Source organism: Notolabrus celidotus, chromosome 12 (assembly GCF_009762535.1).
Source record: "Notolabrus celidotus isolate fNotCel1 chromosome 12, fNotCel1.pri, whole genome shotgun sequence".
NCBI classification, from domain to species: domain Eukaryota; kingdom Metazoa; phylum Chordata; class Actinopteri; order Labriformes; family Labridae; genus Notolabrus; species Notolabrus celidotus.
This window is the reverse complement of record NC_048283.1, coordinates 17,744,873-17,760,645: the sequence shown is the minus strand read 5'-3', so window position 1 is coordinate 17,760,645 and position 15,773 is coordinate 17,744,873. Positions and strand designations below refer to the sequence as shown.

At 43.0% G+C, this 15,773-nt stretch overlaps 1 protein-coding gene across 1 annotated transcript; it reads right to left on the bottom strand.

Moving 5' to 3' along the window:
• Positions 1-205: 205 nt before the first annotated feature.
• nacad (NAC alpha domain containing) lies at positions 206-15,272 on the bottom strand. The gene is made up of 11 exons (XM_034698695.1): positions 15,177-15,272; positions 14,843-14,951; positions 11,373-11,656; positions 5,900-11,267; positions 4,416-4,664; positions 3,805-3,896; positions 3,104-3,172; positions 1,487-1,633; positions 1,218-1,352; positions 967-1,089; positions 206-351 (listed from the first exon to the last, which is right to left on the bottom strand). Exons 2-11 carry the CDS (start codon positions 14,925-14,927, stop codon positions 337-339), a joined length of 6,567 nt encoding a protein of 2,188 aa, XP_034554586.1. The 5' UTR covers positions 14,928-14,951; positions 15,177-15,272; the 3' UTR covers positions 206-336.
• Between the last annotated feature and the right edge of the window lie 501 nt (positions 15,273-15,773).

Here is a 15,773-nt window from a genome sequence, read left to right as displayed (position 1 = left end):
CATGTTTTTTGTAAAGACTGACCAGAAGGAACAAAGGGGTTTATAGAAAGTCAAATTTTGAAAATGAGGTAGGGAAAAAATGTTTCATACATAGGGCTTATGGGTAAGGCTTTGCAGGCCCAAATGTGCAAAGGACAAGTTACATCAAAGTATTTGCAATCTGTTACATCCAAAGAAAAAAACACTCTTTCAATACAGTCACAGCCCACGTTGGAACAGACTTTATTTAGCAGATACTGGGGATGCAACATACAGTAGCAGCGATACAGTAGAGTCAGTGGCGTTTAGGCTTTATAGGCTGTGGGAGGGGGTCAGGGGTCAAATCCTCCTCGCCACTTACATGGTCAGCTCCTACATAGATGAGAGAGAGAGGAGACAGAGGAGAATGAGATGTAAGTAAAATGCAACAGTTGGTCAATCGGAAACAGAGTAGATAATAGATTAAAGTTAAGATGTGATGAATAAAATGTACTTAAACAAATACAATGCTCTTCATATTGTGACATAACTAACATACAACACACTCTTTGTCTGCTATTGAATAGAAAGCACACACATCTGTAGGATGGAAAACTGCTTCACTCTATAAAATGATTTCAGGGACACAGGTCTTTTCAATAATCATCTTTTGTTCATGATCTTGAGACAGTTTCCTCATGCTTTCCATCTCAACCATATAAATTCATCTGCGTCACGAAAACAACTGTTATGTGAGTTAATGCTGCCACCTAGTGGTCATCAAACTGCAACGATGACCTACAGAAATATAGAGGTTGCTCAGTTACTGGGGAGAAATTCTACTTGTCATTTGTCCTCCACTCTTTCTCCTTTAGCCCCCCCCCCAACCCTCCATGTACTCCCCTGCTCACTTGCCATGACTCATGATTTTGTTCACCATCTGCCCTCCCTCTACCCTCCCACTCTTCCTTTACAGCTCCCTTCTTTCACCCCCTCCTTCCTCCTCACCATGATAGCATTCACAATGTCATTCTTGTTGTGTTTCAGTGCACGGACAGCCTTGGCTCGTGACACGTTGGCCTGTGCCATCACCAGCTCAATGTCTCTCTGCTCCAGACCTCCCTCATCCACCTGATGAACAGAAAGAAAACAAAACCAGGAACAATACATGAAGTTAACAATAGTATACATTATTTTACCCTGTGGTTTAACTAACTGTAATGACTTTCTCATGATACAATGTTTTAGACAGGGGGTACCTCTTCTTCCTCCTCTTCACTCTCCTCTTTGATGGTGAGGCTTGGTGGGACAGGGGGAGCCAAAGGAGAGGAGGTCACCGGAACTTTGAACTTCTCTGCAGCTGCTTTGTGAGCCTGCTGAGACAGGTCCTCAATCTGAGAGCAGATGACAGGAGAGGAGAGGGAGTTTAAGAAGGAACATAATAGGTGTCCTCAAGCTTGATTAAAAAGAGAAAGTAAAAAGGAGAAACAAAGAAAGAAAAACTAAAGAAAAGGAAAGTCAGAGCTACCTTTGCCTCTCCAAATACAATGTAAATGTCAGAAGCGGGGCTTTTGAACACATCAGGTCTGCTGATGACAAACAGGATACTCTTGGACTTCCTGATGGTGATTCTAGTCACCCCATGGACCGGCTTCAGACCCAGTTTAGACATGGCCTACATGCACATACAGCAGCAGAGAGAGGGAGAAAAAAAGGACAGAAAGAATACATTATTATAAACTTATTATGAAAGCAGCAACACTGAAAAGGACAGGGTTGACTTATACACACAACCAGCTGCTTCTGAATGATAACACTACAATTAATATTAAACTAGGGAGAGGACTTTGGGGTTCACTTTGATGGCCAGAAATGGCACAAAACTTTGTACAATGTTAAAAAAAAATGACTAGATCAGATACATCACATGAAACACAATGGAAGATCAAATTTACATATATAATAGCTGAATTAAAATCAACTGACATAATACCTGACACAAAGTAAATAAGATGATGCATACTGTCATGATGTAGTCATGTCCATTGACTACAACATTGTGGACTTCTGTTCAAAGAGAGATTGATAACTTTCCTCACTTTAGAGCAGTACTGGAACTCAAACTATGTGTTCTTGGTGTTAGCACCATGCCTGGTCTAAAGGCAAGTTTGATCAATGTCATGTTGTATGTTGCACGCCCTTCAAGCCTGCATCCTTCTCTATCAAGTGTGACATTATCCAGTGTATTGCAATTACTTTAAGATGAGTTTGTAGAAGAGTGGTCTCCCCTCTGTGTGTATTTTGAGTGGTTAGCAATAACCTGCGCTGTAGACAGGGGCATGTATAGATGGGTGGCCAGGGGAAGTATGGGCCCTCCTTGAGATCTGATTGGCTACCCCAGGTGCCTTCACAAAATCCTTAGCTTTGATGGTTTATTTCCCTTGTGAAAGGCAGAGCTAATGTTCAAATTAACTTGGACTGTGTTGCAACAGTCAGCTTGTAGCTTCCTTTGCAATTAAACATATCATATTTTCCTTTCTTGGTATTTTAAATTGTATAAAAGATACCTCACACATCTATTTCATGAGACAGGTGTGTAGGAGAGGAGTCATTCCATCAAAATGAATGAGTCCGTAAAGAGTCAGGTATTGAAAAGGTATATGTTGCTGCAAATTAAAAAAATAAACAGGTAAATAAATATAATATAAATCTTATATGATACTCAAATGTTAGTAGTGAAGTAGACATGATTAATGGAGACATCAAGAGTAAATAAATGGTATTTATGTGTTTGCACTTCCCCCATGCCAACTAGTCCCATAGTTGTGCCACCCTTGTCAAAAAAGTCTGGACACACCTCTGGTCGTAGTGGACTAAGCTTAATGTAACTGTTCTATTACATTGATTTATTATCAGACATTTTGTAGCTACAAGTTTCCCCTCTCGCTCTTTTTTATTCTTTTGTTTCTCACTTGTTTCTTATTTGTATTTTTTTTCACTGTCTGCATGTGTGTCTACATATATTCTATGTGGGACAGCAGTTCAAGCAAAGTGCAAAAAAAATAAAACAAAAAGAATAAACTGAGCGAAAAAATATGACAGCTCATGATCAGTTTTTTAATAATGATATGACCAAAAGTCTGACCTTGCGAGCCTTTTTCTCACTGCGACTTTGTTTTGGTCTGTTCAGTCCTTCATCTGCAGAGGAGATGGACTGAAAGAGAAAAGAAAGTATTCATAAGTTTACAGTATTTGTATGACAACCTTCATATTATACATATCATATGTACATATTGCAAATGTAACCATTCGTGACTCATCTATCTTCCATGTGGATTTTTTATCCTTAGTTTATCTGGGGCTTCTTCATGGCCTCACAATATTTTTTCATGTACACACAAAAAGATGTATGTTACATGAAGTACAAAAGTAAAGAAAATTACAGGAAGTTACCAATATGGCTATGGAAAGAAAATGCCAAGACTAAAGAATATTTAAACTTGACCATCCTATTAAAAATAAGAAATTAGGGGAATGTCTGGATATCTCTTTGAGAAGTCAAAGCAAAAAAAGGCTTATAAAGGAGTCTCTTTAAATGCAGGAGGCCAAATACAACATGCTAGTAACATTGATATGCATCTTTCAGGCTGTCAAATCAAACAACCAGTTTCTCCTTACTTTAAATGAAAAACTAACTTTATTAGGATCAAAATAATCCACTTTATATGTTATTAAATGGTCAAGCAATAAAAAAATGTTTCATTTATTTATTTATTGTTGGGAAAGATTTGGGTTTCTCTTTACAGGGAACAGATGTCTCCACTAAAGCAGCACAGACAGACTGACCTGAGGCTCCGACGGTCTTAGTGGCTCTGGCTCCTCCAGCTCAGGCACTGACCCCTCGCTCTCAGACTCATTACAAGACGTCAGTATGGAGCCTAAACGGGCACATAATCAAGGACATGTAAATGAAGTGTGCTACGTTTATGTTACCATGGAAAGCAATCACCATAGTAGTAGTAATGAATGCATCAGTGAATCTATCTCATGAGTGTTATGCTGATGAAGAGTGTTAATTAAAACCGCAAAAGCTCATCCAATCAAGACCAAAGACTTTCATTAGCCTGGGGGAAATAAATAAATAAATGTGATTATGTGTCTCAGCTGTTTGATTTGTTGAATCAAAAAGCACTTTCATCCACTAATGAAACGGTTACTTTTACAACAAAGAGATTTTACATTTATTGTTATTTTATCTGTCATAAAGCACAAAGCATAGAATTTTCTGGCTTGTGTCATTTGTTTGTATTGAGATGTATGAAGGAATAACAGTCACTGGGTTTACTACTTTCCAGAAAAACAAAAAGAGGCAAAGAAGGAAGTTGAAAGAAAAGACAAAAATGAAATCAAGGGGATTCATTTGTTTCAATGAAATAGTTCATGGGAGGTCGACTCACAGTTGTTTTTGAAGGACAGGTTGATCTCCTCAGAAATCGTGCGACTGTGGTTTATTGGACAGCCTGACTGCCTGTCGTTGATTTGGTGGGCAGAGAAAGGTTGTATTTCCAGTTGGTTGGATTGACCAGACTCTTTCTGCATGGACCCATTTCTGTTTCGTGCAGCTCCTCTGGGCTGGGATCTGTGACTGTGTGGCAGCAGTCCACCATCATCCTCACTATCTGTCTCTTCCTCAGCCAAACTAGGACCTTACAGAGCACAGATCAATTGATCAGATATACATTCAGAAACTTACCAAACCCTCACATAGAGCTCATATTCTTTTTTGAAAATAAATCTTTTTTGAAAATCACTCTCTCAAAATTTGCAACTGAATCTAACAAAATGAGTAAGAAATTGTTTAATGTGTATGACACTTCTTAAAAATCTGACTGACATACTTGAAAACAACACCAATATTACCAAATGCATGCATCCAAACAACACACACATCCACAACAACACCAGCTTTAAAAACAATCACACTCTGGAAGACCTTGAACAGTCTTTCACACACAAACACAGACTGATGTACACACACCCACACAAACATAGCCATAAAAACAAATATTATACAACATTTTAGTCTTTCAACATCACACAGACAGAACAGTGTATCACAACCTTCCTTCTTTCTGTTTGTAGGTTTGTATATTTTGTTTATTTTGTTTGTTTTTCTTACTTTTCTATTTTGTCTAACTTTGGCTTATAATCAGACTCTGACTTGATATGTAAGGAACATTGACCCCAATGCATTCATGTTAATAGGCACGTTGAATTACAAATCAAATTGACCTGAATAGAACTGAAATGACTTAAATTGAAGTTTAAAAAATTGAATTGAGTTCAAATGCAATATATTGAATTGATTCAAATGAAAGTGAATTGGATTGAAATAGCTGAATTAAAATCAACTTAGATAAATTGACTGACTTTGTATTGAATTCAAATGAATGTAACCGTATTGGGTAAACTGAGTTAAACTGAGTTGAACTGAAGAATGATCTGGGGTCAATTCACTTAATTGAGTGAAATTAACTTGATGTAAGTTGAATTGAATCAAACAGAATGGCTTTCAATGACTTGAATTGACCTCAGCTGAATTAATGGAATGGAATTCAATTAAAATCAAATTGAACTTGATTATTTTAACTTGTCAAGTCTAATATTTGGAAATAAGTTGAATAAAAATGTCTTGGAATAAAGTGAATTACATAAATTGAGATACATTGAATAGATTTAAACTACCTTGAACAAACATTTGGTTTAACTGAATTGAAGTTGAATTGAGGTTAGTTGACTTAAATGACACTGAGTTGACTTTAACTGGCTTGTTTCAAGGTATATTGAAATGAATTTAATTAAATACATTGAATGAAATTAAACAGAACTGATCTGAAATTAGTTGGATTGACAATCTAACAAGCTATCAAATAATTCTCACCTCTGCATCTGTCCAGTGTGCTCCATGTGTGATCCGGCTTGAGTTGTTTGTGAGCCTTGTTGTTGAGAATAGGCTCTGAGTAGGACTGAGACTTGGGACAGGGAACGGAGTCAGGAATAGATGCTGAATCCACAGTCTCAGACTCAGGTGAAGAGGACTCCTGGGTAGGCTGGGACAGGCTTAATGGCAAGGCAGTGGAGAGTGAGGGTGTAGAGACACTTGTGGTAGATGTAGAAGATGTATAAAGGACTACAGTGACCTCTTGCAGGTTGCTGTTAGGAAGAAACTGGGAATTAGTGGCTTGTTGTGTTGTGGGGGTGTTAGAGAAAAGTGTAGGGGTAGTGTGGCAAACAGGCAGTGAGGACTGCTGCTGGGCTAAGAGGACAGGTTGGGATTCCTGCACTGGTGTGGGAAGATCATCTTCTGGGTCCGTTGAAGCACAAGGCAGAGAGGAGGAGGAGGAAACGTGAGATGCTGAGGAAGAAAGTGGAGTCAGAGGGCATGATAAGATATCCTGGGGTGGTGGACTGTTGTCAGTATCTATGTTGTTGTCATTAATGTCCACAGTGATTCCTCTCTGACCAGATACAGGTCTGTTATCAAGAACCTCCTGGGCCTGATAAAGTTCATGGTTCCTTGCCATCACAACGTTGAGGTTGTGTTTGGTATGTGAGGATGATTCACAGTATCCATGGGTGGAATTTTTGACCTCAGGATTGGGACTGGTATCCCCATGCCTCTGTGAACTAGATCTGGCTTTGTCTATCCCAGATGTCCTCAGCTGACTGTCAGACGATGAATCTTTGTTTTTTGCTTTTTGGCCTTTCTTAGTTTTAGAATTGTCTGCGATTTCCGTTGACCTTCCATCTGTTGTGGTATTTAAGGGAACAGATGGTTTCTTTAGATCATCAACAAATTCAGGGCCAGAATCAGCATGACTGGCTGTCTGAGATGCCCTGTGTTTGTTTTGCTTTCCTCTCCTACCTTTCTTGGAAACATTTGGTTTATCTGTGCAAAGTTCTCCTTTTGGTGCTTGACACACAAAGTGCTCTGGCTTGTTCTGTGCTGGAGAGGTCTTTCTTTCCTTTTTGTTCTTGGCATCTTTCTTTTGACCCCTCTCTTTTGCGTCCTCGTCTGATTTTCCCTCCTCATCTTCTTCCCCTGAGTTACAAACGACACTCTGCTGTCCTCTAAAGGCCTCTTTAGTCTTTGGTTCATCAACAAGTCTTTCAGTCACAGGACTGGCTTCACCTTTTTGTCCATCAGTTTGAGGCTTCTCCATCTCTGACTGAGAACCAGTCATTTCCACCTTGTTTTGACAGGCTCTGCTTGGTTTGGATTGATTAGATTTATATTTTGGAGAGAAAGAACCAAAGGATCCATGTAGCAGAGAAAATGGGGCATTACTCTCTGGGTTGCTTGCTTGACCCTCTGAACTAATTTTAGTTTCAGCTAATGGTGTTAAAGATGTGTCAGGTTGGTCGCCATCTCCATTTCCAGTAATGGCATCGGAAACCTGAGGTGGTATCTCCTCAAGTGGAATATTAGACACAGACCCTCGAACACTAACGCTGACACTCTGAGATCTCACTTCTTCTGACAGAGCATTCAAACTTCCACACATGGCAACCTCCAAGGAGTCAAAGGCAGACTCCTCAGTATTGTTGGAATTCTTCCAAGTGTCTTGTATTTGTGTGTCTGTGTTATCTCCATCTTGTTCTGGGTTGAGATTACTGACATCATCCTCTGGGAATCTGGAGCTTCCATCTTCTCCTCCGCCTGCTTCTGAGATCTCCTCAATGGACTTCCAATGTGCCAAGTTGGACTCAGAAGTTCCCTGCTCTACCAATTCTTCATCTGCCATTGTGTCCCTCTCCCCACACAGACTGTTGTTATCCTCCTCATCCAGAACAGAGCCCAGAACACCGTTATTATTCTGGCATGCTTCGCTGCTCGCGGTAGAGGCCACTGCCGTCTGTGTGCTTTGACCTTCTGCATCACACATGAGCAAACTCTCCGCTTCTAACTCATACCGCTTCCCCAATGACAAGGAGAGGGACTCCCCTGCTCCCCAGACACCAAACTCTGCTCCTGACCCTAATCCAAGATGGAGACCCATCCCCATCCTGTTGTCACACCAAGCTGCAGCTCCATAACCCATCTCCCTTTTTGTGTCTGTTTCTGAGTTTTCCCTCTTGGGGGAGATGGCAAGCGGAGAATGTGGGGATCCAACAGCCCCCAGTGCACCATCATCAGTACTCAGGGTGTTTTCCCTCAGGTTCTCCTGGGCAGAGTCACCAGGGCAGTGTTCGGGGGTCAGGGCCAGATTGTCAGCAAGTTCTGGGAAAATCTCTGGAGAGGCAGATAAAGGGATATTGCTGGGGTTGGGACTAGGGTTGGGACTAGGGCAGGGGAAAAGAAGGACACCTTTATTCAAGTCATTGGTTGCAGTGGTCACATCCGTTGAGGGACCACAATCGCTGCTCATACACTCCACACTCAAAAACTCTGCTGTGGCATTTCCATTCTTTTGGTCAAGCTCGATGTCTGACTTCCTCTGATTACTGGACCTATACCTGGCCTCTGCACCTTCAGGCCCATCAGATTTATTGGCGAATGACTTTGATAGTAGAAGTCTACTTGCTCCAACAGTCTTTTGGCTCTCTACCTGATTATGACGGGGCTTGATGAGCAATTTAAAAGAGTCTCTTTCTAGTTCCTCTTTGGATTGCTCCTCTGAATGATCACCGCCCTGTTTTGAATCAGCATCTGTCTTCTGGGAACTTTCTTCAGCCATTTCTACCAAAGGAACTGATCTGTCAATGTCTGTAGTCTCCTGTGAGAAAGTAGCAATAGGCGGGATGATGCGGAACTCAGCAGCATGTTCAGGTAGAGTGCGAATGACAGGTGCTGTTGGGCGATGAAGCTGTTGAATAGGGTTGGAAGAACCAGGGATTTTTATCAAATCACTTTCACTCCTATTGTCCAGATCGCTTGAGCAATCTGGTCGATAGGATGTTGCTTCTGCATGACTAGACAGCTTTTGTTGATTCATTGATTTGCATTTGCTCAATGGTGAGTACAAAGATGTCGTCTGATCTATTCCACCGAGAGATTCCAGTTGTGGGTCTGACTTAGTTTGAGAGGGTTTATGCTCATCCAGAGGTTTAGGCTCTTTATTCTTGTCTGTTTTGTGCACTGAAGTAGCCTCAGATAAACGGGTCTCCTCAGCATGATCTTCACTTTGTTCCAAGCTATGCTGCATGTTCAAAGGTTCAGTTTGATTTGCTCCACTTGCAGACTCCTGTGCACGTTCTGGCTGGACTTCAGCTTGATCAAGTGCATCATCCATTGGTGTGGGTTCTGGTAATTGTGCATGCCTCTCAGTACTGTATAGGCGTTCGTCTTCCTCTCCGTTATAGGAGGCAGAATCTAGTGAGTCATCTGTATCATCCTGGAAACAGAAGGCCTCGTCCAACCCTTCATTAATTGAAGTCTCTGACAGTGAGTGAAGGAAGGATGCTGAGCTATCCTCGTCTGAATTATCCCCCACTGCTTTGCTATCACACTCCTCCTCATCCTCTTCTCCCTCCTCTTCTTTCACCTTCACTTCCTCTTCAACCACTTCTACCTCTACCTTAGCTTCCTTGTCTGCATCATCATGCTCGTCATTCTCATCATCTTCATTGTTTTCAACATCCCCCTCAGCAGCACCATTAGCATGGCTACCACCATTGTCATCATAATCATAGTCATCATCATCATCTTCTTCATCGTCATCATCATCTTCAACATCTGCTTCCTCCTCCCCTGCTGCATATGCATTAACATCCCTTCCTTCATTTCCGTCATTAACTTCTTCGATTTCATTCTCGTCCTCTGTGGGGAAGAGGGTGATTTCCATTGAATCAGCTTTGAAGATAAGACTGGTGTGGAGTGGAAAGGAGATGAGGGAGGCAGGGATCATCCTCTCCTCATCTGGTATATCTTCAGTACAGGCTGCCTGGGAGAGCATGAAAGAATTGGGGCCGAGCCTTCCAAAGGCTCCAGGACAGAAGGCATCCAGGGGGATGACAGGTGAGTCAGGACTAAGGTTAGATGAGGTCATGGTCAAGCTCTCTGTGTCGGGAGTCAAGGCAGTGGAGGATCCTTCAGGGTGGTCATCCATCTGTCCATAATGTTCTTCTGACATACATGTTTCCAGCTGCAGTTTAAGGCCTGTCTGCAAGGGTCTCAAGAACTCTGCTCTCCCTGAATTAGTCTCTTCCATTGGGCAGAGTGAGCTTTCTGATTCTCCTCCATCCTCCTGTGAATCACTGCTACGGCTGCTGCTGCTTCTTAGAGGTGATGCATCCTCAGTCACCCAGCAAGGACGACAACTTTCTCTAGCTATCTTGATCTCCTCACCCTTTAGAGATTCTTCCTCCTCAAGGATCACTGTTCCTGTAATACCCATCCTTGAATTCATGACAAAATCAGGAGGATGGTAAAGGCAGAAGTCGCCTGTTCTTTCCTCCTCCCGTTCAGGACCAACTCGTCCTTTTTCCTCCCCAACTTCATCTCCAATCTCTGATAGGGAGCCCACAAAGCAAGCAGGGGCCTCCTGTGTTTCTTCAGTGAGGAGCAGATTGGGCGAGGTGGAGGGGGATGTGGACGAGGTGTAAGAGGAGGCCCAGCTGCCACCCTCTGCAGTGATATATGAACCAGAAGGTGAGGTGAGGGGAGAACAGAGATCCTCGCTGTCTGAGGGAGAGCCAGGGGAGAGTGGGGAGACTGGAGAACCAGGGTATGAATGATGTTTAAGGTGTGAGGTGCGGGAAGCCATCTTGATTGGGGTTGAAGGTGCGGTATAGTACAAGTCAGGGTCAAGAGATGAGGGCACACCCACTCGTAGTGGGTCAACAGCATAGGCTGGCTCAGTGAAGGACAAAGCAACTGGACAGACCAGCTCAGAAAAAGAGTGGGAAGGCACTTCGTCTTGAGAGGGGTTTGCACCCTCCTCCTGGTTTTCAACCAAATTAGTGTCAGTTGCGGCGGGCTCCAGGGGGGTTGAGGAGGGGCATAGGGGGCTGTGAAAAGAGGAGGAGGGTAAGGTTTGGGGCTCTTTTTGCTGCTCCTGCTGCTTTTGAGGCTTTTGAGCTTTGCTATCCTCTTTGTTGAGTTCCAGTTGGGTCTCTTTTGCTTGTGAATGTGGTTCTGGAAAGTTTGGACCAGCTGGCAAGGGGATAGCCAGTTTTTTTGGCTCAAGCAGAAGTCTCTTTTGCTGAATTTCTGTTGTTTTAAGCAGTGTCTCTTGACCCATCACCACTCTTGTGTCCATGGTCTGTGACTCTTGATAGTCGCTTTCTACCTCAGAACCAGTCAGGACCTAGGAAATAAAAATACACACCAAGGTTAATGTCATTTCACGACGAGAACATTTCTGCACCTTCTTTCAAGTTTTAAAACATGCTCATCAACACATCACTCGCACCTTGATTCTCTCCATTTTAACAGGGACATGGCGGCCACATGGTCCATGACCACCTAACTTTCCAGACAATCTGGGTGTGTTGAAGCGGTGGTCAGAGCCTTCAGGTTGAGGTCTTGGAGTACCAGAGGAGCTGGGTGTTGCATGAAATAGGCGTGGTCCAAATGGAGAGGTGCATGCTGGGAGTAGCTTCTGAGGAGTACTAGGAGAAGGGCTGGAACCACTGTCACTGGGGGAGGAGCCACTGTCACTAGGGGTGGAGTCAGTGGATGGGTGTCTCGTCATATCTGGAAAGAATACACATTCAATTAAAAACACCAACAATATATGGGAGTAAGTTCCTTCAGGTCTGGAATAAAGATGAATATGTGATATTTCTGGGATTTTCAAGCTGTCATCTACTTCTAAATACCAAGGCAACATCTCTTTTTCTGTACAACAATAGACTCTGTATCCCTTGAGTTGAACTTTCATTTTCTCTTCTCCCACACACAAGCTCAGACAGAGCTACAACAAATTTCACCAACATACTATAGCAGATTATCAAAACATTTCCTAGCTCCTGATGATACAATTCTTCCTTTAGAGAGCAAAACAATTACCAACACTGAAAATAAAGTATCATCAGGCTATGTGGTAATGTTTATTGAAAAGTGTTTTCTAATACAACTCTTTTTGGAGTGGTTAACCATAAAGACAACCTCAAAACAAGGTACCAGAAAAGAGTGCCTCATTACAAATATCAGACCAGGGTATCCTACGTTTCTTCCTGATATTCCCCAGTCTCTATCTTTCCATATCAACATGCACAATTGCAGAACTAGCCAGAGGCAAAAGGAACTGTTATTAAATTACAGTTTTCCCCATCCTATTGTCCTGCTAGTCTACACTATCATCTTCATAACTGTGGCAATGATAAGGGAGATCACTGAGGGGAAATGACAGGAGATATGAAGGAAAAGGGGTCAGGGGTTGAGTGAAGAGATGTGTATGTACAAGTCAGGAAAGCAACGGAAGAGGAAATGAATAAAAGGCTTAGTTCTACAGCTTAATAATTTTAGCATGGAGAATTGATTACCATTATATAGAGTCATACATTTACTGAAAAACCCCTAAAGGGTGGGGCATATACATCTTCCTCTATATCACACAGAGAAGGAATAGAACCGTCATTTGCTGCTCTCTTATCTGGGACATTGCCACGGTGACCTCAATCCACATGATGATTGGCCATTAGAACACACAATTAGCTCATCTTAGTGCCAGCCTAACACACACACACACACACGCACACGCACACACACATACACACACTTGCTTGGCTAGGAACCCAGATATCACTTACTTGCTAATTCACTCTCTGTTCTGTATCTCTACTCCTCCCTCCTTTCTCTTCAAATACTTTCCAATCTAATCCTTCTCCTTGCGTTACACACAGTCAGTCTTTGCCTCTGTCCTCTGCCTTCCGGTTTCCCTTTACAAAGTATATCTGCCTCTTCTACTTCACTGCTTTCCTGTGCTGCCTGTGGTGGTTGTGGTAGTGGATGCAGCCATCAGCACTTAGCAATACTGCATGATCAGTTCTCCAATAATAAGCTCTAGGTGTGTTTGTGTGTGCTGAGTCATGTCTCGGGGGCTAAAATCTGCCACTAATCAGAGGATGCAAGTCAAGCGAGCACAAAAGCGAGCTCCTGCTCTGTAGATGTACAGCAGAGTCAATGGATACTGGACATGACTGTAATTGTTTCCATCTAATAAATAAGGAATAATAATAAAAAGGTAGCAATAGTAAATCCAACATAAATCCAACAATTTAACTACATAATCAGGCAACACGATGGCTACTTGAAACTTATTCCCAAATGCTGTATCTTTCTCTCTTGCCTGCCTGTCACTGGCATCACATGTAAGAGCTGCATGCTACAGGAACTATCATTAAGCTAGGCTGCTAAATAACCCAGTAACATGTGTTAGCATAACTGTCAGTCTGTGCCTCCTAAAGCTGCAGATTCAGTGCTGCAAATCATCTCTGGATATCTGCCTCTGCTTCCATCCTCCCACAGCCTTTTAGTCTCCTCTGGGGGAAGACACTGAAATCAAGCACCAGGCTTGCTGTAACAGGAACAGGCCGCATTGAGCTAAGCAGAGTGGAGCTGCGTCACAGAGGCTGCAGCGCAGGCCTGTCAGCCCAAAGGGGAGCTTCTGTTTCAGCCAGAGCTCAGAATGAGCCGAGAAGGGATACCCCCCCAGTTGCAAACGTTTTTTGTCTTTTGCATCTTCCCCACATTTTTTTTTGTTCCAATAAGAGTCTCATAATATTCTCTTTTTTCTCTCAGAAAGTAAGAACACACATACTAGTTAGCATCCAACAATGCTCAATCCTACCTCTGCTACCTCGATTCAGGCCAAGAAAGCTTAAAATAAATTGTAATAAAGTAGGGCAATGATGAGCTAAAGCAGGAACATTTCCAAGGAGGAGGAGCCATTTTTTTCCTAATAGCAATTATTATAACTGTCATGAGTGTTACAGTAGTACTGTACAATACTGTACTGTCATATTCTTATTATAGGCTTTATCACGTCAATGAGATGGACAACTTTCTCACTCTATTCATTATTGTCCGACAGTCATCAAGAGGACACAAATACAATCTTGACTCTCCCACTCACTCATGTGCCTATTTCTCTTCCTATCATCATTTTTTCAAAACAGGTTGTTTCAGTATTTATAACGTCAGAGATACAGCAGCAATATGATAAATAACTAACAAGCTATTTAATTATTGGTATCAATAACAAAGGCAGGACCTGTTTGTGTGTTTCTACAGAGTTGTCATGCTGCTGTGTCATGTTCCTGCTCAGGCTGGGGGAAGGGAGGAGCCACTCCACGCTGTCCTAACAGATACACAAACTGCTAAAGGGATGTGAACACAAAAAGGGTGGCAACAGGGGCAAAAGATGGGGCAGCATGAGAAGGGGCAACAGGGGTAAGGAGGCAAGGGTTAGGGTGGGGTAAGATGGGGTAGGGTGCAGTTACAAAAAGGTTTAGGTAGGTCGACAAGATAGTTTGTTAATAAGGATTTATGAGGGGTGCATAAGGGATAAGGTTGGACTTTACAGCTCTTGTGGGACACTGCTTATATCTGGGAACATGTAAGCTGGGGGGGCACACATGCAGTTTAGTTTGGATGCTAACATGCGGCTGAATCATAGCTTACTCAGGCTGCACATGTCAACAGGAATGACAGACAGAAATGACCTCGCACTAAACGGGCTGTCCTCCACATGGGAGTTTCAGGCAGATCATTGTATTCCTTCATTTGTTTCCTCTCCTTTCCTCTCATCATGCCCAAGTCTATTTAACACAATCAATCTGCTCTATAGTTCTCCACTTTCTTGATTATATCCTGGTCCCTGTCCTCCATTATATCAACCCTACTCCCCTTCTCCATCCCCATCCCCAGTGGTCCTACCTGGTCCAGGGAGCCCTGTCTCCTCAGCTCCCTGCTCAGGATGCTTGTCGGTTGGGACAGATCTGTGCGTGCTCTCCCCCGGCATGCTTCTCGCTGGCTCTCTTTGGCTCTGACGCAACAATAAACCATACAGCCGGAACAGACAAGGTGAACAGGGAGAGAGGGAGTGAGAGAGAAGAAGACGAAGGAGGAGGGGAGGGGGGACCTGAATGCTCAGCGACCCAACACTCAGATCCTTCCCTGCAGCACGTGTCTGTCGATATGCGTGTGTGTGTGTGTGTGCGTGTGTGTGCATAAAGCAGACAGAGAGAAAGAGGGAGAGATGGGAGTATACCCTCTCTGGTTGCTCTCTGTGGTGCGGCGCAGTGATGCTGCTGTTGTGGGCGTGTGTTTTCAGAGCCTCATGATCCACTTCATCTGCATATGTGTGTCTCTGTGTGAGTGTGTGTGTATAGGATCTGAGAGGGAGCTGCAGTATCTCTCTTGATGCTCAGTTCCTGCTCCCCTCCCTCCACCTCCTCCTCCTCCTCCATGCCCATCCCTTCCTTCCTTCCTCTCCTCTTCTGTACCCCCACCCCCCCCATCACTTCTCTCTCATCCAAGCTATGACTGGATGTTTGGAGATGATGTCAGCAAATTTCCACTGTTGTCTCAGTGCTGCCCTCAGCCTTGAAGGAAAGCACCAGTACTGCAAAAACAAGAGGATGGAGAAAACAAACAAAAGAAGGGGGGTTCAAGGACAATCAAACAAAAAGGCAAACAAAAAATAGAAACTAAGCCTAACTGAAACAGGATACTCCTGCTAATTAGACCGTCCGCCGCCAGCTCTGATTGCATCCCCAGGTACCCAACACAGAGACCTTTCCCCCGGGCACAGGTTTCAGCTCCCCCATCTTAGCCTCTCCTACACCCTTTATTTCTCTACTTTACT

Bases quoted from the DNA above. Each gene is read 5' to 3' on its own strand.
- nacad (XM_034698695.1), bottom strand. From the start codon at position 14,927: ATGCCGGGGGAGAGCACGCACAGATCTGTCCCAACCGACAAGCATCCT. The intron at 4,665-5,899 runs GTGAGAATTATT...GTGCTCTGTAAG, and splicing joins CACACTGGACAGATGCAGAG to GTCCTAGTTTGGCTGAGGAA. The intron at 1,634-3,103 runs GTCAGACTTTTG...ATGTGCATGTAG, and splicing joins GTGAGAAAAAGGCTCGCAAG to GCCATGTCTAAACTGGGTCT.